Source organism: Coregonus lavaretus (genome assembly GCF_964263955.1).
Source record: "Coregonus lavaretus genome assembly, chromosome: 33".
Classification (NCBI taxonomy): domain Eukaryota; kingdom Metazoa; phylum Chordata; class Actinopteri; order Salmoniformes; family Salmonidae; genus Coregonus; species Coregonus lavaretus.
The window spans coordinates 8,950,282-8,976,307 of record NC_140020.1 but is presented as its reverse complement, the minus strand read 5'-3'; the positions used below and the strand labels follow the sequence as shown (position 1 = coordinate 8,976,307).

General features: G+C 43.4%; 1 protein-coding gene across 1 annotated transcript in view; it reads left to right on the top strand.

The window, feature by feature from the left end:
- cfap61 (cilia and flagella associated protein 61) overlaps positions 1 to 23,741 on the top strand; it is a gene marked incomplete at both ends in the record, with an annotated part of 30,901 nt that extends 7,160 nt beyond the window's left edge. The window contains 14 exons of the mRNA XM_084150875.1: positions 142 to 268; positions 648 to 725; positions 952 to 1,158; positions 2,039 to 2,167; positions 7,624 to 7,751; positions 10,039 to 10,131; positions 10,351 to 10,519; positions 10,749 to 10,923; positions 18,909 to 19,222; positions 19,491 to 19,818; positions 20,873 to 20,952; positions 21,212 to 21,417; positions 23,254 to 23,350; positions 23,541 to 23,741. Coding sequence (XP_084007001.1) covers positions 142 to 268; positions 648 to 725; positions 952 to 1,158; positions 2,039 to 2,167; positions 7,624 to 7,751; positions 10,039 to 10,131; positions 10,351 to 10,519; positions 10,749 to 10,923; positions 18,909 to 19,222; positions 19,491 to 19,818; positions 20,873 to 20,952; positions 21,212 to 21,417; positions 23,254 to 23,350; positions 23,541 to 23,741 — 2,332 coding nt within the window. The remainder of the gene's footprint in view (positions 1 to 141; positions 269 to 647; positions 726 to 951; positions 1,159 to 2,038; positions 2,168 to 7,623; positions 7,752 to 10,038; positions 10,132 to 10,350; positions 10,520 to 10,748; positions 10,924 to 18,908; positions 19,223 to 19,490; positions 19,819 to 20,872; positions 20,953 to 21,211; positions 21,418 to 23,253; positions 23,351 to 23,540) is intronic.
- Positions 23,742 to 26,026: the final 2,285 nt, after the last annotated feature.

Sequence of the window (26,026 nt, the reverse complement as noted above, 5' to 3'; positions counted from 1 at the left end):
TTATCTTACAAAGATCAAATTGAGATGGATGTTATTGGAGAATTGAAGAGAGACATGCTTTTGGGGGGAGAAATCCCTGGATGTGTATATACAATGGAAATTGCTTGTGTAATGTCAATCATGGTCTTGTTGTCTCCTCAGGACATTTGTCGTGACTCTGGCAGTGTCTGCGGACAGGCCTGCTGTCTGTGACATGGTGAAGAGACTCAGCCTGCATGATAGCCTGCTGGAGGACCTGGACATGTTTTACCAGGCCCATAGAGACATGGTCAGACACACACAGGGCATACTACTGCCAATAGGACAAGGAATAGTACAACAACCACTAGTTCCATTTACTTTGTTCTTATATAGCTAGTCTCAGTTTATCAATCAATCAATCAATCACACAAAAACTGTTCCAGAGTGATTACAATTATTACGTTGGAAGACTTGGAGTATCACTGATTGATTGATGGTTTTTGCAAGGAAGTAACTAATTACCATGTAAACCACATTTCCAGTGGTGATTGACACCCCAGCTGTCAAACATGACTATGACAGAGCTCCAACACAGATAATTACTTTGGAAATGAAAATGGAACCATATTTATGTGTAATCCTTAAGTCTAATATCTCATCTCTCTTTCTCTGTGTCTGTCTTCCAGGATGGAACACCCTTGCAGGCGTTTATAGCCCAAGTTCAGAACCAACTAGTTGGGATTGTAATTATCAGAAATGAGGAGGTAATTTTCTTGTTTATCTTCCCTAGACAGACTTCAATGGTATTTTGCTTTCATAGATTTAGTACTACTTAAACTCTCTCTCTCTCTCTCTCTCTCTCTCTCTCTCTCTCTCTCTCTCTCTCTCTCTCTCTCTCTCTCTCTCTCTCTCTCTCTCTCTCTCTCTCTCTCTCCCCCCCTATTTCTCTCTCTCTCTCTCTCTCTCTCCCCCTCCCTCTCTCTCTCTCAGGATATAGATTACATCCGAGCCAACTACAACATTGAGAACTTCATCTACTTCAGCCACCACCGCTATGAGGAGCACGGCCAGCTGTGTCACTTTGCCCTCAACCCCATCTTCCAGCACTACGCCAAACACTTCCTAAAGGAGGCACTGCGGCTGGCCCACAAATCCTGCCTCTACTACCCAATCTACCCCTCCTACCACAGCCAGAAGGTGAGAGAAACAGCCTGTAAAGCTCGTATTGACTTCTCACCTTACCCATTCCACTGTAATAATATAATAATATGCCATTTAGCAGACGCTTTTATCCAAAGCGACTTACAGTCATGTGTGCATACATTTTTACGTATGGGTGGTCCCGGGGATCAAACCCACTACCCTGGCATTACAAGCGCCATGCTCTTCCAATTGAGCTACAGAGGACCTCTGTGTGTGTGTGCATGTGTGTGTGTGTGCATGTGTTCATGTGTGCGTGCACATTGTGTTCACTAACAGATATTCATAAGTGCAGTGTTCCTCAGCGCCTGCCCAGCCACTCTTCACCAACTCTCTCTGGGATTGGAGCAGCAGGTGCTGATATAGGACTGCCAGGTCCACCTCTCTGGACTGTTAGAAGACATTTCCTCACTGTGTAGAGGCCTTCTCCTCATCCTCCTCCTTCCCCTCTGCTAATTAACTTCTACAAACATGCACCAGATGGTGAGGTGTAAATAGAATAATGGAATTATGGAATTATGGAAAATCTAATGGGAGAGGGAATCATCATTTGGGCAGTGGATGCTGGAGTATAGGGTTGGTCAGCCATGACTGAGGCAGTGGAAGTTCTATTCAGTAGAAGGGGTTTCTATTCAGGAGCACGTTGATGGTCGGGTAAATCGGATAAAACAACCTCTTCATCAGAACTAATTATGTCTGCGTCCCAAATGGCATCCCCTACAGAGCTCTTATGGGCCCTGGTCAAAAGTAGTACACTATATAGGGAATAGGGTGCCATTTTGGCACCTGTTAGTCACCCCCCTCCTTTGCCTCCATCAATGGTATAACTCATAGATATCACCTCACCTGACCCTTGCCCCTTTTCCACTCCCCTCAGAACTCGTGTGCCCATTACCTGACCTCTGTCCTGAACTTCATGGTCCCGGTGCGCCCGCGACGCCAGATTGTCTACCCTCTGGAGGAGCTGGGTATCAACGCGCCATCCAAGCAGATCACCAAGGACCAGGTGGGCACAGCAGCAGCTGATGAACAGGCTGGTTGGTGGTTTAACATGCCCGGGAATGCAGATGGGCAAGTACTCACTGTCTCCAGGTTAACAGAATGAGAGGGAGAGAGATGATAGGAGAAAGAAGGGAAGTATCTTTAGTGTGTAATTTACATGCCCACAAGAGGGTGCTGTTTTAAAGTGGATGGATTCCCCACTTAGCATGGAGTTTTTAAAACCTAGATATTTGTTTCAAACAGTAAAATATTGTGATGAATATAATTCTAAAGTTATTTTATGTGAATGGTATTGTGATGGATAAAATTCAAAAGTTATTTTATGTGAATGGTGATTATTCCATCAAGGGTAAGGCACTCCATGGACAAACAGCATTGCAGTCTTGAACATTGCTTATAATTAGTTGTCAAGCTTTTTCAGTGGTATTGTATATGTATATATTTTATATAACTTTTCTTTAGTAGTCTTTCCACACACACCTCCCCAGGCTATTTTTAAAGGGCTTATATTAATATAGATGAGGGCAGCAGATAGTTGCTATGACAGATGGTTAGGAATGTTTGCCTCTGCTGTTAAACAGGTAAAGGAGCACAGTCCACTTACCACACAGTCAGTCATAAGCCAGTGTCTGCCGCACCTAGTCTGTGTCTCAATAGTTGTAACTAGCTTGGTCTCTTTGTGTCCTCTTCCTCCATGATCACTGATCTGGGTGATGGGAGAGGTGGAAGTGAAATAGTCTGTTCACCTAAAAGGTCATGAAAGAAAAGGAGACAAGGAAAGGAAGGCATTTCAAACTTAATCAAACACTTGTGTTGGATATGCAACAAATGTAATGTTATACTAAATCAGAACTTTATTAGAATTTGACCATTTGAATGTCACTAATCACAGCACATTCCTTTTTTTTTTAAATATCAGCCTATATTCTTAAAGATGCACTATGCAGAAAACTGCTCCGCCATTTCCTGGTTGCTAAAATTCTAATAGTTCACCTAATTTCAGTTTATGTGACAAAACAAGCAAGTATAGTGTAGAAACTCATTGTACCCTCTAAACCAATGTGAAATATAATTTCCATAACCAAAATAAAGCTGGTGTACAAAGCCGAAAGTAAAAGAGGCAAAAACGAAATGTAAGAAGCAAAGAAATTGCGTACATAGAACAGATCTACCGCTTCTTAGACTTGCTTTCAATGAGAATGACAGCTCTATAACTCACATTTCTATGTGAATTTGGTCGGGTCACCCAAAAAGTGACATATTGCAGCTAATATCCATAGAGCTGTAGTACACAGCATGTTCTGAACCATAAGATAGAAGCACAGTTATTCAACATGTTGCTGTGCTTTTTAATCTTAGATCATATAATCAATCTGACAGTACTAGTTCCTATATGTGTCACGTGTACCGCGTGGCACTCCCTTCTCCCTCAGTGTATTAGCAGATACACCTGCATTCGCCATTCCAGGCCATCCAATTTAAAACCCCCATTTAGTAACATGGCAACCATCATATCCAGGCTGCCATGTAGATAAGAGGATAGCAGAGCGCTGCCTCGCAGCTTTGTCTCTCAGTCTACATCCAAAATAGCACCCTATTCCTTATATAGTGCATTACTTTTGACCAAAGCCCTATTGGTGCCATTTGTGAGACAGCCTCAGCCAAGTAATCTAAGCCTGGTGTCCAGCACAGTGTCCAAATCAGATTTAAAGCACCTGTTCCCTCTCTGTCAATACAGGATCGTGTTACACAGTGCCATGGTCACAGCACCCAGCCATTATGTTAGAGAAAAGGTTAAGATAAGGAATAGGGACGGCTGCACCTGCCCCACACTAGCCTAAACCTACCTGCCCCACACTAGCCTAAACCTACCTGCCCCACACTAGCCTAAACCTACCTGCCCCACACTAGCCTAAACCTACCTGCCCCACACTAGCCTAAACCTACCTGCCCCACACTAGCCTAAACCTACCTGCCCCACACTAGCCTACCTGCCACACACTAGCCTAAACCTACCTGCCCCACACTAGCCTAAACCTACCTGCCCCACACTAGCCTACCTGCCACACACTAGCCTAAACATACCTGCCACACACTAGCCTAAACCTACCTGCCCCACACTAGCCTAAACATACCTGCCCCACACTAGCCTAAACCTACCTGCCACACACTAGCCTAAACCTACCTGCCCCACACTAGCCTACCTGCCCCACACTAGCCTAAACCTACCTGCCCCACACTAGCCTAAACATACCTGCCCCACACTAGCATAAACCTACCTGCCCCACACTAGCCTAAACCTACCTGCCCCACACTAGCCTAAACCTACCTGCCACACACTAGCCTAAACCTACCTGCCCCACACTAGCCTAAACCTACCTGCCCCACACTAGCCTACCTGCCACACACTAGCCTAAACCTACCTGCCCCACACTAGCCTAAACCTACCTGCCCCACACTAGCCTACCTGCCACACACTAGCCTAAACATACCTGCCACACACTAGCCTAAACCTACCTGCCCCACACTAGCCTAAACATACCTGCCCCACACTAGCCTAAACCTACCTGCCACACACTAGCCTAAACCTACCTGCCCCACACTAGCCTACCTGCCCCACACTAGCCTAAACCTACCTGCCCCACACTAGCCTAAACATACCTGCCCCACACTAGCATAAACCTACCTGCCCCACACTAGCCTAAACCTACCTGCCCTACACTAGCCTAAACCTACCTGCCCCACACTAGCCTAAACCTACCTGCCACACACTAGCCTAAACCTACCTGCCCCACACTAGCCTAAACCTACCTGCCCCACACTAGCCTAAACCTACCTGCCCCACACTAGCCTAAACCTACCTGCCCCACACTAGCCTAAACCTACCTGCCCCACACTAGCCTAAACCTACCTGCCCCACACTAGCCTACCTGCCACACACTAGCCTAAACCTACCTGCCCCACACTAGCCTAAACCTACCTGCCCCACACTAGCATAAACCTACCTGCCCCACACTAGCCTAAACCTACCTGCCCTACACTAGTCTAAACCTACCTGCCCCACACTAGCCTAAACCTACCTGCCCCACACTAGCATAAACCTACCTGCCCCACACTAGCCTAAACCTACCTGCCCCACACTAGCCTAAACCTACCTGCCCCACACTAGCCTAAACATACCTACACATGACAGAGCACAAATCAGACCTGCACAGTGTTGTTTGGTTAGCTGGTGTATTTCAGGTGACTATTATTTAGGGGGTTCTTTACAAAGCAGAACAGATAATGTTCCTGCACTTGAATTACATAGGTTTGATTACATTTGGTCATTTTCACTTGAAGTCAGATTTTGAACTTATATTATATGTGTTCTTTTAAGAACAGAGCAGGCACTACTGGGAATAACATAAATATTACTTGAAGGTTAATTCCACACCCAGGTTTCCCCTTCCTTTGTGGTGTGCTGCCATTTTCCATCCAACAAGGTGTGTAGGGGAACCAATGTAGCTAATTATGAATGCTCTAGGACCAATTAGCGCACTAAGATCACAGTGTAATTATTATCTGTGGATAACACAATGTTCTCTGCGTTCATTCTGACTCCTTCAAATCAAATCAAATCAAATTGTATTTGCCACATGCGCCGAATACAACGGGTGTAGACATTACAGTGAAATGCTTACTTACAAGCCCAACAATGCAGTTTAAGAATGCAAATAGTCTGGGTAGCCATTCAGGAGTCTTATGGCTTGGGGGTAGAAGCTGTTAAGAAGCCTTTTGGACCTAGACTTGGCGCTCCGGTACCGCTTGCCGTGCGGTAGCAGAGAGAACAGTCTATGACTAGGGTGGCTGGAGTCTTTGATAATTTTTAGGGCCTTCCTCTGACACCGCCTGGTATAGAGGTCCTGGATGACAGGAAGCTTGGCCCCAGTGATGTACTGGGCCGTACGCACTACCCTCTGTAGTGCCTTGCGGTCGGAGGCCGAGCAGTTGCCATACCAGGCCGTGATGCAACCAGTCAGGATGCTCTCGATGGTGCAGCTGTAGAACTCTTTGAGGATCTGAGGACCCATGCCAAATCTTTTCAGTCTCCTGAGGGGGAATAGGCTTTGTCGTGCCCTCTTCACGACTGTCTTGGTGTGTTTGGACCATGATAGTTTGTTGGTGATGTGGACACCAAGGAACTTGAAGCTCTCAACCTGTTCCACTACAGCCCCGTCGATGAGAATGGGGGCGTGCTCAGTCCTCTTTTTTTTCCTGTAGTCCACAATCATCTCCTTTGTCTTGAGCACGTTGAGGGAGAGGTTGTTATCCTGGCACCACACGGCCAGGTCTCTGACCTCCTCCCTATAGGCTGTCTCATCGTTGTCGGTGATCAGGCCTACCACTGTTGTGTCGTCGGCAAACTTAATGATGGTGTTGGAGTCGTGCCTGGCCATGCAGTCATGGGTGAACGGAGTACAGGAGGGGACTGAGCACAGCGTGGCAGATGTGTTGTTACCTACCCTTACCACCTGGGGGCGGCCCGTCAGGAAGTCCAGGATCCAGTTGCAGAGGGAGGTGTTTAGTCCCAGGGTCCTTAGCTTAGTGATGAGCTTTGAGGGCACTATGGTGTTGAATGCTGAGCTGTAGTCAATGAATAGCATTCTCACGTAGGTGTTCCTCTTGTCCAGGTGGGAAAGGGCAGTGTGGAGTGCAATAGAGATTGCATCATCTGTGGATCTGTTGGGGCGGTATGCAAATTGGAGTGGGTCTAGGGTTTCTGGGATAATGGTGTTGATGTGAGCCATGACCAGCCTTTCGAAGCACTTCATGGCTACAGACGTGAGTGCTACGGGTCGGTAGTCATTTAGGCAGGTTATCTTAGTGTTCTTGGGCACAGGGACTATGGTGGTCTGCTTGAAACATGTTGGTATTACAGACTCAGTCAGGGACATGTTGAAAATGTCAGTGAAGACACTTGCCAGTAGGTCAGCGCATGCTCGGAGTACACGTCCTGGTAATCCGTCTGGCCCTGCGGCCTTGTGAATGTTGACCTTGCGTTGAATGCTTTGACATTTGGAAATGTGTTTTCAATAGGGTCAGTACTCATAATAAAATAGTTCATATTTAAGTAGGAGTGCTGCCACTTATTACGTTTCACTCAGCGTTTCCAGTGGAACCATCAAACATTAAGAAATGTCCATATTTTTGGTATAAACGCTACTAAAATAATATTATGATTTTTTGTCTGAAAGCTGGTACTCTCTTTTAGGTAGTTAAGTGCTGTGATAAATGCCCATCTCTGGGTTTTAGGCCATTGTCATTCAAAGAAACCCAAATGGGAAAATGGTGTGCACATTATTAATACAGCTTTTAGGAACGCAATAATTGTGTTTGTCGTCTATATTGGTTAGATTGCTGGTAATCAAACAGATGAATCTGTGACTTTTACACACGCTCTCTCTCTCTTCTCCTCAGGTCCCGTATGCTCTCAACCACATCAACCGAAAGCTAACCATGGAACCAAAAGTTACCATCAATGCCAGGATCGTGGTAGTGGGGGCATCAGACACTGGCTTAGCATTTCTGGAGGTGCTCGCTTTCTGGTATTGAGAAATTGTATACATGGCATTCATAAATTGCATTTAGAAATGTATGTTTTAGAGGAAGCTCAATGTCATCCTCCTCTAGATGATTGTAGTTAGTGGGAGTGACTGGTAGGTATTAGAGCAGCAGTGATTAGTAGAAATATGAGTAGGGAGGAGACTAAAAGGCATACCCACCCAGAGCAACGTGTTAATGCACTACCATCCCTTCTCCCACCAAGGCAATCTGTACAGCCTGCTTAGTATTGGCCTGAATTCATGGTTACCTTCAAACAAACACCAATACCACAACTTTTGTTATTACAGTATGTTTTGCTGAGGTTAAGAAAAGCTTATTTATGACTATCTACACATGCAGATTCTTGCTTCTCAAAGTCTTGATGTTTAGTTGATTTGATGAATGAGGCATTATAGTTCTAGGCTTGGATGAAAGCCTGCACACACGACAACCCTCCATGACCACAAGTAAAAACACTTGTCTAAAGTGTATGTCAACAGCATTCACTTTCAGAATGAGTTTTCTCCTTAATTCGTCTTTTATTCCAGGCATCCTATCTCTGGAAATGTCGCCAGACCTTTTGTTGGCTAGAAAGAGGAGCTACATGTTTGCATTCATTCCATCTTTGAGATGAACTGTTCCTCCAGACAATATGGGGTCTAGGTCTGGTCATTCGCCGCCAGCCGATAACTGCCAAGCAACCAGGTCATTGTGTGTGGATGTGAAAGCAGCGCGGAAGGAGGGAACGTGCATAACTCAGGGAGGGGGTTGGCAGGCAGGGCGGCTGGGCGATGGGCACACAGCTGCCTGGGGCTGGCATTCAGGAGGGCCCGGCGCTGGCCCTTTAATTAGCCACTCCACTGTTCTCATGTCAGGGATCTTCTGCAGCGATCTGTGTTTGCTGTCACTAATGACTTGACTAATGAGGCAGTTAGTGTCCACTAAACTAATGGTGAGGCGGTGCTAGCAGTGGGCCGTCTGAGTGATGGGTCAGCTTGGGCCATGCTGGGCCCCCTTATCAGGCCAACCCAAACGGCTGGCCTCCAGCTTTCCATCCTCCTCCATCCAGCCCACCCTCCACTCCTCAGTGGGACAGGGTCAGATCAGGGGGAGCAGGGCAGACAGATAAAGAGGTGGTGGGGTGGCTCGGCCTCTCTGCCTGGTGGTCAGTGGGGTGGGGGGAGTGGGGTGTCGGGTGTCGGGGTTACAGCGGTTGTCTGTCAGCGCCTGATAACAGACAGACAGGAGCTGGTTTTTTGGTCACGTCCAGAGCCCAATAACAGGCCTTAATGCCTCTGCTGGGCGTTAAACCCACCTTCTGGCTCAGATTGACACGGAAAGTTGGATTGAAATGAGCTCTGATTATACTCTGTTCACCAGAAAACACACTGGATTAGGCTGCCGTTGTGAACAAAGACTATAGTTGAGCTTTTTCTCTATACAGCAAGCCAAGTGTTAAAATCTATCAACATTAAAGGGTTTTAATAACTATTGTGTGTTGACACATCAGTTTGTGTTGCCTGAAAAGGTATTTGTTCACTTCCTACATACATTTGCAACTTAGATATGGTGCATTCATTAGCCAAGATCAATCACTTTCCCTCCCAGAGAGAGGCAGCAGACTTGCAGGCGATCTAAAGCTTGACATGACATGACTCAGCCCAGTGTACATCTCCTTTTCACACAACACCATTGAGGCTTTCTCTGTTGTATCACCAATGGGGATAATGTCCATTTGGCACAGAACAAAGGAGGACATTTACATCACAAGAGACCTTTTACACTCCTGATTGTAAACGCATAAGAGGAACACTACAGGCCGGAGACAAAACCAGACCAAACAAAAGGAAGGGCTTTTACTATGAGGCTTAGAAAATAAAGGATTTTTAATGCATACCGATGTAGATGAAATGCAATAGGGGAATTAGGTGGAAGCATTCAGCTGCATCTGCGCCCACTCACTCAGCTCTCAGAGAATAACAGAACACTGCAGACAGAGAGAGCCTGTGCTCATTTCTCTGTGATGTGTTCTATTCTTCCTGGAACCCATGTACTATATGTTTGGTATTAGATGTTCCCCGCTACTACAAAATGGAACAGGAACGCTGAGAGATAATTATTGGCGAAATACAGCATTTTGATCATCAGGTCAAGAGCATCTGTGTTTAGGTAGGATGAGGTCATCATTTCTGAGAAAATAAACATGATCCTATTCTGCACTGCACAGTAGCTGCACTCACGACTCAGGGTTCTCTTCCCAGTAATCAGTATGTGCCTTTCCTTCTCCAGCCCACACCTGAGGTTCAATAACATGACTCTGATCTCCACGCATGGCTTCCCAGGCTACTACACCAATGAAAATATGAGATTCTTGTCCACAAGGTGAGACACCTGCAGCTTCTCTTGTTGTCATTTTAAGGCCTACATGGTAGACTGTAGTCATCAATGTCAATGGAAATCTCATTAACGCTTGGGCATTATTTCATCTTTGGTGTTCGAGGATGACTTATGACTTTCAATGGGCTCAATAATAGCGCTAGCATACTACAGAATTAACCTCTATTTTAGACTGACTTCACTCCCCCTCTCCACTACCCACAGCCATGGCTCCAGCGACAGGGACCATGCCCAGATGTCGCTGCGCTCCTGGATCAACGTGGTGACTGGCAAGATGGTGGGCATCGACAGGGCAGCCAAGCATGTGCTGGTATCTTGGGGCAGGAAGGTGCCATATGATCATCTCATCCTCTGTACAGGCCAGCAGTACCAGGTTAGAGGGACATCCTGCATATAATATTATAATTAGTAGTAGTATATATATACATATAATATGTTTTATGTCATAGTGTTGGGGGAAATTAAAGCACACTTTCTGTAGTGTCATCTATGGATTTTATTTTGTTACAATCGTCATCATTTCATAATCACATTATAATTCTGTATTGATGTTCTGAAACCTGAATGATTTCTGTGAGGATTTCTGGGTTCGTCCCTGCTAGGTTCCCTGTCCCACTGGTGTGGACAGCAGCCATCTTCCCCCCAAAAGCCAGCTCCCAGCCCAGCCCCGTCGTAGATACACCGGGCCTGTCCCATCCAACCTCTTCACCCTCAACGACCACCACGACTGTGTGACCGCTTACCAGTGGCTGCTCAACAACTTTGTGAAGCTGAAGGGTATGTATGTGGCCTGGATACCAATCTGTTTCTGCCATCATGCCACTCCTTGCCACTCCTTGTCATGCCAAGAAAAATGTGAGGAGTGACACATACAGGCTGGTAACCAGGTGAGTATGTACACTGACTGTACAAAACATTATGCTCTTTCCATGACATAGACTGACCAGGTGAATCCAGGTGAAAGGTATCATCCCTTATTGATGTCACCTGTTAAATCCACTTCAATCAGTGTAGATGAAGGGGAGTTGACAGGTTAAAGAAGGATTTTTAAGCCTTGAGACACTTAAGACAAGGATTGTGTATGTTTACCATTCAGAGCATGAATGGGCAAGACAAAATATTTAAGTGCCTTTGAACAGGGTATGGTAGAAGGTGCCAGGCACACCGGTTTGTGTCAAGAACTGCAACTCTGCTGGGTTTTTCACGCTCAACAGTTTCCCGTGTGTATCAAGAATGGTCCACCACAGACTTTCGGTGACGCAATTTAGGAAATGGCTGCAAGATTTATCGGTTGGGTATTTCCCCCACAAATTCAAGTATTTACTCTGAGTATTATAGTAACTTACGCTACAATAGAAAAGGGAAAAGCAGGAAAAGGTTGTGGAGTGACAACGATAGTCCGTAATAAGGTAGGAGAAACTAAAATCATCAACGACACAGAGATGGCTAATACTAGCACAAACGAGCTAGCAGCAGCAAAATAACCCTAATTCTGTGAGGTGATAAAGGAGGAATTCTGCTTTCGGGAGGAACTCTGAGAAGAAAATAACTAAATTAGTTCAAGAAGGACATTAACCAGAAACTTGAAGAAAACAAAGAAGAACTTCACCGCATATTTACAAGAATGGGGGAAGCAGAACAGAGCATTGGGGAAATGGACACATGGAACACTGCGATCAAGGGAGAGATGCTGAAAAGAAGGAATTAATACAGCCCTATTAAGAAGGTACTAAAAGAGAAAGGGATTCGCTTCCAAACACCATTCCTGGCAAAGATGCAGGTATTTCTGGATAACGACCCGGTTTCATAGGTGCATGCAGACGAGGCGGCTGAGGACCTGAAGTCGAGGGGCGTCCCAGTGGAGTATACCACCAGGAGACACTCGAGCAGCTCCTCCCATGGACCGTGGTCGGCAGGTCGCGGAGAGGACGTTCACATTCGAGAGAGACTCCGGCATTTCCAACGAGAAGATCGAAGATACTGAATCGGATTTTACGGACTTAATAGTCACGGCGAGCTGTTAGACATATTGGACCATTATGGTTGACATTGCAAGAGGTAAAACAGCTCCCCTATTTTTCCCTACTGCTTTGTAAAGGTGAGAAGCCTAAAGTATGTGGCCTACATGAATACATTACGTATGGTCACGTTATTAACAGATCTATTAGCTAATGATGAATGACACTGACAATGTGGTGACAGAAGGACATACTGTATCATGGGGAGGATTCAATGAATGGACTGCATATGGTTGATGGCTTATATAGGCTATTCTAGGGTATAAGATACAGACCAGACTGTTTTTGTTCCATTATTTATCCCCTGTTACATTATACTGCTTTTTTTCTCTTGTAAATAACTGATGTGAGTAGGCGACAAAAAAGGCGCCCTTTTTATTTTTGGTTCCAACAGGTTTTGTTTGCGACTGTCACACATTTTGATGCTTGAGTAAGGGGCCCCTCCAGAGGTCAGGCTCATCCCCTCAAACTCCAGAGGCAAGGGACAATCCTCTGACATGGGAGTCCTTATAGCAAAGGCTCTTCCCACTTTGGTTTACTTTTCTATTCTTCTTCTTTTTTTATATATTTATTTATTTTTGGTTCATGTTAAGCCGGCTGTTATGGTACACAGGTTTTTGGGTCTATATTGATGCATCATCGGGAATTGAAGGTCATCAGTCTCAATGTAAAAGGACTGGGGAGTGCCATCAAGAGAAGTAAGGTAATAGCAAAGATGAAACGGGAGAGAGTTGACATATTATTCTGACAGGAAACTCTTTTATCCCCTCCTGAACATGAGAAACTTAAGAAAATGGGCTATAGGAATAGCTTTTTCTCTAATTATAAAACGGGTAGAAGGGGCGTTGCAATTGTTATCCCAAATTCAGTTAATTTTGAGTTTATATCAGAAATAAAAGACAAGGAGGGGAGATTTATCCTTGTTAAATGTAAACTGGATAACAATGAAGTTACATTGTTGAATGTATACACGCCCCCGGGGAGTGAAATGGTCTTCTTTAAGAAGGTGTTTGATTTAATTGCCTCAGAAACCTCTGGCACTCTTATCTGTGGAGGGGATTTTAACATGATTTCAAACTCAAAATTGGACAGCACAGATCAAAATAGGAAAATAAGTCTGGTTGCTAAAAAGATCAAAACGATATTACAGGAATTTAGGACTGATTGATGTATGGCGCGACTTCCATATGTCAGAAAGGGAATATACTTTTTGCTCAGCCCGCCACACTAAGTACTCCAGGTTAGACTACTTTTTACTCAGCCCGCCACACTGAGTACTCCAGGTTAGACTACTTTTTACTCAGCCCACCACACTGAATACTCCAGGTTAGACTACTTTTTACTCAGCCCACCACACTGAATAATCCAGGTTAGACTACTTTTTCATGTACAGTGCAGATAGGTACAGACCTAAGGATTGTAAGCATCGGGCAGAGGGATCATAATGGAGTTTACCTAACTCTACACCTTGATAGCAAACCAATAAATACTATATGGAGGCTTAATACAAGCAAGCTGAATGAGCCAGCATTCAAGGAATCAATAAAGACAGAATTGAACGTCTATCTGGAGAATAATGATAGCGGGGAAGTATCTCCTGCTAAGGCGGTTATTAGAAGGAAGATCATAGCCTCATCATCTCTCAAGAAAAAGATTAAAGCACAGAAACTTCTGAAATTACAGGAAACATTAGGAAGCTTATAACGATCTCATAGTCATCTCAAAGACCCTCTTATATTACGTGAGATTCTTTAGGTAAAATAGGAAATTGACCAGATACAGTGAGGGAAAAAAGTATTTGATCCCCTGCTGATTTTGTACGTTTGCCCACTGACAAAGAAATGATCAGTCTATAATTTTAATGGTAGGTTGATTTGAACAGTGAGAGACAGAATAACAACAAAAAAACGCATGTCAAAAATGTTATAAATTGATTTGCATTTTAATGAGGGAAATAAGTATTTGACCCCCTCTCAATCAGAAAGATTTCTGGCTCCCAGGTGTCTTTTATACAGGTAACGAGCTGAGATTAGGAGCACACTCTTAAAGGAAGTGCTCCTAATCTCAGTTTGTTACCTGTATAAAAGACACCTGTCCACAGAAGCAATCAATCAATCAGATTCCAAACTCTCCACCATGGCCAAGACCAAAGAGCTCTCCAAGGATGTCAGGGACAAGATTGTAGACCTACACAAGGCTGGAATGGGCTACAAGACCATCGGCAGGTAGCATGGTGAGAAGGTGACAACAGTTGGTGCGATTATTCGCAAATGGAAGAAACACAAAATAACTGTCAATCTCCCTCGGCATGGGGCTCCATGCAAGATCTCACCTCGTGGAGTTGCAATGATTATGAGAATGGTGAGGAATCAGCCCAGAACTACACGGGAGGATCTTGTCAATGATCTCAAGGCAGCTGGGACCATAGTCACCAAGAAAACAATTGGTAACACACTACGCCGTGAAGGACTGAAATCCTGCAGCGCCTGCAAGGTCCCCCTGCTCAAGAAAGCACATATACAGGGCCGTCTGAAGTTTGCCAATGAACATCTGATTGATTCAGAGGAGAACTGGGTGAAAGTGTTGTGGTCAGATGAGACCAAAATCGAGCTCTTTGGCATCAACTCAATTCGCCGTGTTTGGAGGAGGAGGAATGCTGCCTATGACCCCAAGAACACCATCCCCACCATCAAACATGGAGGTGGAAACATTATGCTTTGGGGGTGTTTTTCTGCTAAGGGGACAGGACAACTTCACCACATCAAAGGGACGATGGACGGGGCCATGTACCATCAAATCTTGGATGAGAACCTCCTTCCCTCAGCGAGGGCATTGAAAATGGGTCGTGGATGGGTATTCCAGCATGACAATGACCCAAAACACACAGCCAAGGCAACAAAGGAGTGGCTCAAGAAGATGCACATTAAGGTCCTGGAGTGGCCTAGCCAGTCTCCAGACCTTAATCCCATAGAACATCTGTGGAGGGAGCTGAAGGTTTGAGTTGCCAAATGTCAGCCTCGAAACCTTAATGACTTGGAGAAGATCTGCAAAGAGGAGTGGGACAAAATCCTTCCTGAGATGTGTGCAAACCTGCTGGCAAACTACAAGAAACGTCTGACCTCTGTGATTGCCAACAAGGGTTTTGCCACCAAGTACTAAGTCATGTTTTGCAGAGGGGTCAAATACTTATTTCCCTCATTAAAATGCAAATCAATTTATAACATTTTTGACATGCGTTTTTCTGGATTTTTTTGTTGTTATTCTGTCACTCACTGTTCAAATAAACCTACCATTAAAATTATAGACTGATCATGTCTTTGTCAGTGGGCAAACGTACAAAATCAACAGGGGATCAAATACTTTTTTCCCTCACTGTATATAGTGAAGAAGTAGAGAAAAAGCTCAGGTTCCTGAAACAACGATATATGAAGCAGGCTCAAAGGCAACACAATTACTAGCATGGAGACTCAGAAAACAACAAGCACAGAATACAATTTGTGGATGAAATACAGAATTTGTTGATGAAATACAGAATGCATTTTAATCATACTATACAAATCTGTACAAGCAACCAGATAACTCACTTGATCTCCCCTCAATTGGGACAGAGCAAAATGATAGACTTACTTCAGAAATAACCACTGAAGAAATTAATAATGCAATATCTAATCTAAAAGCAAACACATCTCCAGGCACTGATGGCTTCCCTTCAGAAAGGTTCAAAGCCTTCAGAGAACAACAAACACCTCTACTTCAGGCCTGTTTGAATTGGACTCTGCAGGAGGGGGCTCTACCACCATCGTGGAGAGAAGCCATAATATCTGTAATTCCAAAAGAGGGTAAAGATAAGAAGGAATGCAGTTCCTATAGACCTATCTTAATTCTTAACATGGATTATGAACTGTATGCATCAATAACAGCCAAAGGAATGGAGGACATAATCCCAAAATTGATTGATGGGGATTAAATTGATTTCATATGAAATAGACAGACAACATAAGGGGAACACTACATGTGATGGAACACATCACTCAGGAGAAGACAAGTGCTATATTAATCAGTCTAGATGCAGAAAAAGCATTTGATTCAGTGGGATGGGATTATCTATTCCAAGTTATGGATAGATTTGGTTTCAACAAATAAGTGATACAGTGCATCAAAAAACGTTATTCATGTCCGACCTAAGCCCTAGTATATAATCATACCCCACAGCAAGCACTGAAGAGCTGGTATAACTTCCAGTGGACCTCTTCATCCATTAAATATATTGAAGTAAACCTACCAAAAGATACACCCAAACTTTATGACATGAATTACGTTCCCATCAACAACAAAATATATGATGACCTGGACAGGTGGAATTCACTTGGATCTTAGTAGTAGAATTGAAACAATCAAAATGAATATCCTGCCGAGGTTACTGTATTCGTTCCAATCACTGCCCATAGAAATCCCACCTAACCAGTTCAGGGAATGGGACAAACGGATATCAAGGTTTATCTGGAACAGTAAGAGGCCAAGAATTAGATGTACAACATTACAATTACCGAAAGACGGGGGTATGGTCTTACCAAGCCTAAAATATTATTTTGTGTCAGCCCAATTGAGACCTCTGGTGTGTTCGTGCAATTCAGAAAACGAATCTAAATGGAAAGACATTGAGACTACTTTGACAGAGATACCCATCCAGTCAGTTTTCGGTAATAAGGACATGGTAAAATAAATATACAATAGACAAAATCAGTGGATTAATTTCTCTCTCAAGACACGGTTTAGGATAGTTAAGCAACTTCATTTAGACAGAGGTCAAACTGCTGAGTTGGCTTCACATAACTTAAACAGTGGACGCAGAGAGGCATCACATCATTTTGTACAATTAGAAGGAATGGGGATCTAGAGAGCTTCCAGGACTTGGCTTGGATAAACAAAATTTTTACAGGTGCCTGCAGGTTCGACACTACTTTTTAAAATAAATTAAAGTGATTGACCCTGGAGCACCTCAGAAATGTATCTAAGTATTTACTAACGCATACAACTTAGGGAGTATCAAAACAACTATTTTAAATCTTTACCTGGGTATTCTATCCTAAAAGAAACACTCTACAAACTATACTAAACAGAAATGGCACTTAACATTGAAATAACTGATAAAACATGGTTGAACACAAGCATTTCGCTACACCCGCAATAACATCTGCTAAACATTGAGGCTGTTCTGAGGGCAAAAGGGGGTGCAACTCAATATTAGGAAGGTGTTCTTAATGTTTGGTATACTCAGTGTATGTACTGTATGTAGGAAGTGCTAAAGGCATGATAACCCCCTTACATTAATTTCCATGGATGTGACATTATTCAAAAGCCTATGAATTATTAGGGTCTAATTAGTGAGAGGGGGAAATCTTTCATCTCTCTCAACCAGGTCTGCCTCCTCCATCTCCCTCCATTTACAGGGTGATATTCATTTCTGAGAGGCTTGCATCCCTAATGGTACCCTATTCCCTATATAGGGCCCTGGTCAAAAGTAGTGCACTATAAAGGGAATAGAGTGCCATTTGGAATGCAGACATAGGCAAGGGGGCTGATGAAAAGACTGATGTCATTAAGTAGAATTAATCATTTTCCTCTGAAGAAATATGAGATGTGCAGTGATTCAGATTAAGCCTATTATATTAACTAATTAGGGGATCCGTTCATTATGTAGGAAATCATTACTAGATGCAAATTACTCCTACTATGAATCTAATGTAGACAAGAAAAATTGTTTGAAAATGTGTTTTATTTGTTCCTTATTCCTTTTAAGTTCTGGCAAGATAATTATGGAAAGCAGGAGTAATAATGATATACTTCATAGAAATATATGAATAATGAAAAATGTATGCACTCACTAACTATAAGTCGCTCTGGATAAGAGCGTCTGCTAAATTACTAAAATGTAAAATGTGAAAATATACTGGCAGCATGGTCCTCAGTAGTGGCAGTGCTGTCCACTTCAGCACCATGGACAGAGACAGAAAAACAAAGCCGTGACTAACAGTGGTGTGCTTCAATGAACAGCTTTACTTCTACATAAATGCATCAACTTCACGCTTGCAGTCCTTATAAACATGATTACAAAATTTGGGATGATCTCTATTGTATTTTTTCAACCAGAATGCTGCTAACTTGAATGCTTACTATTATACAATTCTTCTCCTTTTTCCCCAAAAAAATAGTAGTTCTTTTTTATATATAGGCCTTAGAAATGCACAATATCTACATTACTGTCTCCCAAATCAACTGGAATGCTGCAGCCATGGTTGTTATTCCCATTTAGGATAATAAGCCCAAGGTTAGGGATGGCTAGCTCGAGGAGAAAGCGGCCACTTCCATAACCTGTGCATCAAAGGACACATTCACTGAAGGCTAAACAAATGTAAATCCTCCTATCACCATCATCAGTGAGTTTGCGTCATCAGAGCATGTCATAGAGAGGCTAAGCTGTAAGAATTCAGAGGTCACTCAAATAGATGCTCTCATCTCATCCCTCCTCCACAGCTCTTCACTGACAAAGAGAAGATTAGTCAGTCTTTGTGTGGTTGCCTTGCCCCCTTGTTGCCAAGTGACCTGACCTTCTCCATCCACATAGCATCTGAGTAATTTGAGAAGGCTGGCTGTAATACATTTCAACCAATCCTCCTCTTGTGATTGTCAATTGCATCAATCTGTTCTTTATTGGAATGTCTTGTTTTTATTGCGGCACTACAGGTAATGCCATAGTGTACGGCAACACCATTGATGTGTACACCTGTGTGGAGACTCTGTTATGCCTGGATGTCCAAGGCTATCGCATCCACCTGGTCCATCTGCCCACCACGGAGGGCTCCAGCTGCAGCCCCAGCCCCAGCTCCTGCTTCAGCAACCCCACAGTGGAGAAGGCCATGAAGAAGGCCTTGGAGAAGAGTGGGGTCCATGTCCACCACAACTGCTTGCTGGCCCAGATGAATGACGGACAGAACTCTGAGCCAATCACCTCCTTGTCCTTCACCAGTGACAGTCAGCGTCTCTGGCTGGAGTGCTCTGTAAGTCCAAATCACCAGCTCTGAGAGAAAAGAGGGGCTCTAACTAGGGTGCAGTAACCTCATACTTGATTCAGTGAATTGTGTAACAGATCTCTAAAATGGATTGTATATCAGTGGTCTTGTGGGCGTCAATCATTTTTGGTCTCTTACTGTCCATTTTAATTGTGGATTTCATTTTCGTATGAGCAGAGTATAATAGCTGGTATCAGGATAATTTTTTGTAGAAATGTAGTAAAACTGCCTAACCGTCCTTGATTTCTCCCTGTAGGTCTTTATGAACCTCTCCTCCAAAGGGGTGGACTATGATGCCTTTAAGACCATCAACGACGCCTGTCTGGTGTACGACGGCCGACTGGTCATAGACACCACATTCCATACCAACGACTCCACCATCCGCGCCGCCGGGCCCCTCACCAAATTTTCCCGGCGCTATCATGCAGACCAGTGGTCCCACTCCAGCTTCAACTCTAGGGAGGTGGGCCAGGAGCTGGCTGCTACACTGCTGCCCTTCTTCGACCCCACGCTGGAGCCGGCCATCAACCCTCCAGCCGACCTGGACCGCCTCATCCCCATCTACACACAGGCCAAGATCCAAGGTCTGCTGCCATCCAACACAGAAATAGCCAGAGAAATGATCTTCATCCATGTGTTATAGTTAAGCAATAAGGCCCGAGGGAATGTGGAATATGGACAGTAGGATTGTTCTTAAGCACGACGCAACACGGAGTGCCTGGATACAGCCCTTAGCCGTGGTATATTGACCATATATCACAAACCCCAGAGGTGCCTTATTGCTATTATAAACTGGTTACCAACGTAATTAGAACAGTAAAAATTATATTTTTGTCATACTTTCAGCCACTCAGCATTCAGGGCTCCAACCACCCAGTTTATAATTCTGATTGAGTCATAATTCTCTTGTCTTTTTTTCTATCACTGTTGATTTATTCAAAACCCAAACGGTAGCACATTGTATATCCTATTATGCAATGTCTGTTCAGGAGAATGTACTCCATCTCACATTTGTATGTAATGCTACATTGTTCCCTGGTAATGGAATCTCTGAGCTACTCAATTGTTTCTCATTTTACTGTGTTTGATAATCAAACAACAATGAACCGTAACAATGGCCGATTCTGTATTTGTTTAGTCACAGGGTAAACAAGGTAATGTCAAGAGGTGTGCTCACAATACAACCACTTCTCTTTGTCCGTTTCTAACTAATTCAATAGCTTTGAACTTTTTTTCCTAGTGGTAGAAATGCATAGAAATAACCAGAGAAATGATCTTCATCCATGTGTTATAGTTAAGCAATGACCAGGTATTTCACTGCATTTTCTACAGCATTGTCTCTTAAACTGTGGTAGTTATCCACACATATAAAAGTATGTTCATTTGAAAATACATAGAGTACTGTAAGTATTTATTGCTCATCAAGTTACCATGTGTTTTTATAAATATTAGACTAATTAGGTATTTCAGAGCATCCCACAGTTGGAAACATTATTTTCAGCTCACTGTAAGCAAGACATGTCTGTGACTTGGAGTCATGCCTGGGTTTTCATTGTTTATTGGCATCAGTAAACCCATAAAACCCTGTTTAGCTGTTCTATCTGCTTTTAACATCTGTACACACTGTTTTGTACCAAGGTGGGAGACTGCCAGGAGGATACTGTTATCTCCATGCTACCAAACCAGAGCAAAGGCCATCTGCAGTTCACCCTGTAGAAGTAGGTGCCATTTTAAATGCTCACTAGAAGGTGCATGGCTTGATTATTTTGTCACATAAGTATGCATTTGTCTTTGTGACTTTATTTAACTTCTCATTTTGTCACATAAGTATGCATTTGTCTTTGTGACTTTATTTAACTGCTCATTTTGCAAAGCAAGATCTGAAAAAGATGGGGATTATTTTTCCAAGTTCTCATACAAGTTGTGATGTTAACAACAATACTGAAATCTCAGTCTGATTTGTCCTATTCTCCCCAGGGCAGAGAGATCCTGACTGGCCGCATTGAGACTGGCAACTACTTCCACCTGCACCTGAACCAGTACGACATGGTGGAGACCATCACCTGTCTGTCACTGAAGCCCTTCCCGGTCTCCAACTACCTGTGTCTCTATGGGAAACATGAGCTGCTGCTCAACCACCTATGTTCCCGTTATGATGAAGGGCTGGTTCATGACCTCTACAGGTAGCTAGCTGCTGGGGTTGTTTACATTACAGCACACTACAGAGAGGAGTGGGAGGGAGTGGGGAGATTCAGGTCACTGGAAAGTATGTGGACACTCCTTCAAATTAGTGGATTCGGCTATTTCAGCCACACCCGTTGCTGACAGGTGTATAAAATCGAGCACACCACCATGCAATCTCCATAGACAAACATTGGCAGTAGAATGGCCTTACTGAAGAGCTCAGTGACTTTCAACATGGCACCGTCATAGGATGCCACCTTTCCAACAAGTCAGTTCGTCAAATTTCTGCCCTGCTAGAGCTGCCCAGTCAACAGTAAGTGCTGTTATTGTGAAGTGGAAATGTCTAGGAGCAACAACGGCTCAGCCACGAAGTGGTAGGCCACACAAGCTCACAAAACGGGACCACTGAGTGTTGAAGCACGTAGCGAATAAAAATTGTCTGTCCTCGATTGCAACACTCACTACTGAGTTCCAAACTGCCTCTGGAAGCAACGTCAGCACAATAGTTTGTTTGGAGCTTCATGAAATGGGTTTCCATGGCCGAGCAGCCTCACACAAGCCTAAGATCACCATGCGCAATGCCAAGTGTCGGCTGGAGTGGTGCAAAGCTCGCCGCCATTGGACTCTGGAGCAGTGGAAACACGTTCTCTGGAGTGATGAATCACGCTTCACCATCTGGCAGTCCAACGGACAAATGTGGGTTTGGCGGATGCCAGGAGAACGCTACCTGTCCTAATGCATAGTGCCAACTGTAAAGTTTGGTGGAGGAGGAATAATGGTCTGGGGCTGTTTTTCATGGTTCGGGCTAGGCCCCTTAGTTCCACTGAAGGGAAATCTTAACGCTACAGCATACAATGACATTCTAGACAATTCTGTGCTTCCAACTTTCTGGCAATAGTTTGGGGAAGGCCCTTTCCTGTTTCAGCATGACAATGCCCCCATGCACAAAGTGAGGTCCATACAGAAATGGTTTGTCGAGATCAGTGTGGAAGAACTTGACTGGCCTGCACAGAGCCTTGACCTCAACCCCATCAGACACCTTTAGGAGGAATTGGAACGCCGACTGCGAGCCAGTCCTAATCGCCCAACATCAGTGCCCGACCTCATTAATGCTCTTGTGGCTGAATGGAAGCAAGTCCCCGCAGCAATGTTCCAACATCTAGTGGAAAGCCTTCCTAGAAGAGTGGAGGCTGTTATAGCAGCAAAGGGGGGACCAACTCTATATTAATGCCCATGATTTTGGAATGATGTTTGACGAGCAAGTGTCCACATACTGGCCATGTAGTGTACAGTTACATTTCAAATGTTTATAGACAATACCAGTATGGTATAGAAAAAATGTAAAGTCTTAATGTAAATCTGCATTCTGAGTAGGCAGCGCTCACAGAAGAAGTATGTCTTCAAGACACTGTTCCCTGTCAGTGTTTCCTGGTAGGTTAGCGTTTGGAGATCTGTGTTTGAGTGACCTCGTTTCTGATGTTTCAACACGAGCGACCCCCAGATATAGGAGCCATTGTCCCTGGGTCTAATCTGTTTATGCAGGTCCCCAATCTGCTTCTTCTGCTCTGTGGAGGAGGTTAGCTACCCTGCCGTGGTCATAAGGCTCTCTAACACCGACTACATCTGGATTAATCACTGGCCCTTGTCATAGCTCCGAATGAGGCCACTCTCAATATCATTATTGGAGCTGACTGAACACATCATCAACTGTTAAAATAATGAATTGACCATGCTGTTGCTGTTCTGTCAGGGGTTGTTAGATGAACACACTAAATGTGTGTGCGTGTGTGTGTGTGCGTGTGTGTGTGTGTGTGTGTGTGGGGGGGGGGGGGTAGTTATTTCAGGGAGAAATGGTGCCTGGCGATATATCATGATCGCTTTGCAGACTTTGAGCAGGAAATGCACCAGATAATGGAATCAACTAAATTGCAGGTTGGATTTCTCTCATCTTTCTCGATTCACATTCATACAGATAAAGTGTTGTACGCTTTAGTGTTTGTGGAGCTTTTCATTTGCATGACTGTTTGTCTACCAATACTATTTGTCATTGTTAGGGTCTTTTTCGAGGGGGGAGGTCAAATAGAAAGGACAATTTTAACGAAGGCCTTCTCTCTTTCTCCAGGACCACAATGATCTGTCCATTTCAGAGCTCGTTCAGAGGATGATGGATGAGAAGCTGAACATTATTGAGGAACCAAACGTGTTTCTCAAGAAGGTGTATGAAACAAGTGGGGGATTGGCTTCCCTCAAGACCAGCACTCTGAATTACCTGAGGTACAACAGGTACCACCTGACTATGTATGCCCAGCCTGGACTACTGTAACTGCTCCTCCATGTCATCTTACCTCAACCCACATTTTCAATTCAATATTTATCACATAGAAATATTCCATTGTTTTTTTATTTAACTAAAATGTTGTAGAATCATCCAACTGTAGTAAAAACATTTACATTCAATTGAGTTAATTTGAACAGAAAATACCATAGCCAATGTTTTTAATAAATGTACTTGTGATTTTAGATAGACAATAATATTAGACTATGTACACACTTTTAGCACGAACACAAACTCAAACTTTTTGTTGTCTTAATTTTATGAGAAGGTAAAGTTGACTGACTTGAGAAAACAGAGAAAACAAAACAATCCTCAAAGAAATATTATCATTAAGTGTTATAATAAAGTGACAACGAATTGTCAAATTCAGCTTTCTCGCATAAGAAGTTAACATCTAGTCCTACTTGTAATTGTAACTGCAAAGGTTATTGGGATGACTGAAACAACCTAGGCCTAGATGAAAGTGGATTTAGTGAGTGCGAGGAGGGGTTCTATATTCTACAGCTGTATGGTAATGAGGCTCAAATCTTCACTGCCTCTATGCGCAGAACACAGCAATGAACAAATAGCCGCACACGCGCCTCAAGGTATGGGATCGTTTAAGCGATTATCAAATAGCTCGGTAAGATAAACGTTAATTGGTAGAATGAGAATATATGAATCTATGAAATTACATGGATCAATGACACCCAATGATTTGTGTCATCCCCTGGCTATTGAATAATTAGCCATTTTAATGCAAACAATTTCCCAGAGGAAGGCCATTTTAAAAAGTGTTTGAAAACATGGTATTCTAACATGACCTATAGGCCTATAATATACGCCTAATTATAGGCATATAGGTCATGTTAAAATAACATATTTTCAAACACTTTTTTAAGAGTTCACCTACTGAAAACAATCTTACATTATTATTTGCATCATTGTTTGGGCCTTGGCTAATTTATTTTTTCCCTAACTGTAAATTAAATCTTCCAGATTTGTGTGATTGTTTTAATTCGTAGCCTACTATGTGTGCTTTGATTCTTAATTATGTTGGGGATATTTATTATTCAACCTCAAAGGAGATTTTGCCTCGACATATTTTCTGTTTCTTGAATTAGGTATATTGAGAATTAAAAAAGGAAACTTTCAGAATAGGGCAAATTGATCATCAATAATTTAACGTAGCCCTATTTCAGATTATTTTGAGCAACTTTATAGTGATATACATGTATATGCCTATTAATAACCAGAGGCCTATGCCATTCAAGTATCGCATAAAGAAATATCGTATTGGGTGAAATTCTGTCAACAGACACAAAAAGACTTGCTAGACATCTGGCATGTGGTTTATTGCACACATTATTATGGAATGAAATCTTGACGCATTAGCCAAACTAGACAAGTCTTCTCATTCCTCGCCATGGTGGTGGATAGCCTACAGGCTATATTTTAGAGATGGGATATGACCCTGAAGGAATTGGGTTTGACTGTTTTTAACGGAGAGAAAATCATGGTATGGCCCATTTGGAGACTGTCCGCTTTGTCCAAACCACACTGATTACGCACAGCACGCGCCGACAGTATCTCTTGGCCAGATTGCTTTGTTGCCCGTTTTACGGTGCAATTTCCTTTTCAATCACAAGCGGGATACAGCTTGCAAAAGCACGGCCATTGTAATGCAAAGCAGGGAACCCTGTTTCATTAATTATGTATGCGTAAAATGACTGATTCATATGTCCAGAGTTCAACTGTCGTATCCAACACATGTCGTTTTATGTTTTTTATTTTTTTTATATATAAATATTTGCTTGTTTGGTTTTTTTTAATTTGGTGTTTTAATGGAATAGGCTATATTTATAACTTTGTATAGGTTTAACAATTTGCCGATTTGCTTTAGCCTTAGTATTCTGCAATTGAAGCAGACTAAAACATGCAACTCAGCAATGTGTGTGTGTCTGCACAGAAGATAATATTTTGGGTAGGCCAACTAATAAATAACACCAACCACAACCATCTTTGTCATTGTCCGTTAAATCAGCCCCCCCCCCCCCCCCCCCCCCCCCCCCCCCCCTCCTCATGAAGGAGGCACACAAAGCCGAGGCACGTGTGCATTTCTATGCAAACTCATCAGACCGTAAAAGGAGGACGTTCCCGGCGTGTGCCTTCGATGGGACGAGGTGAGGCGGGGACAATGCGCGCATAGTAATATAACAAAAAAACTCAGGTACATCTGCTTAGCAAGCTGCAAATCCTCCTACATTTCCACCCGAAACCAAGCCCCTCTCTCC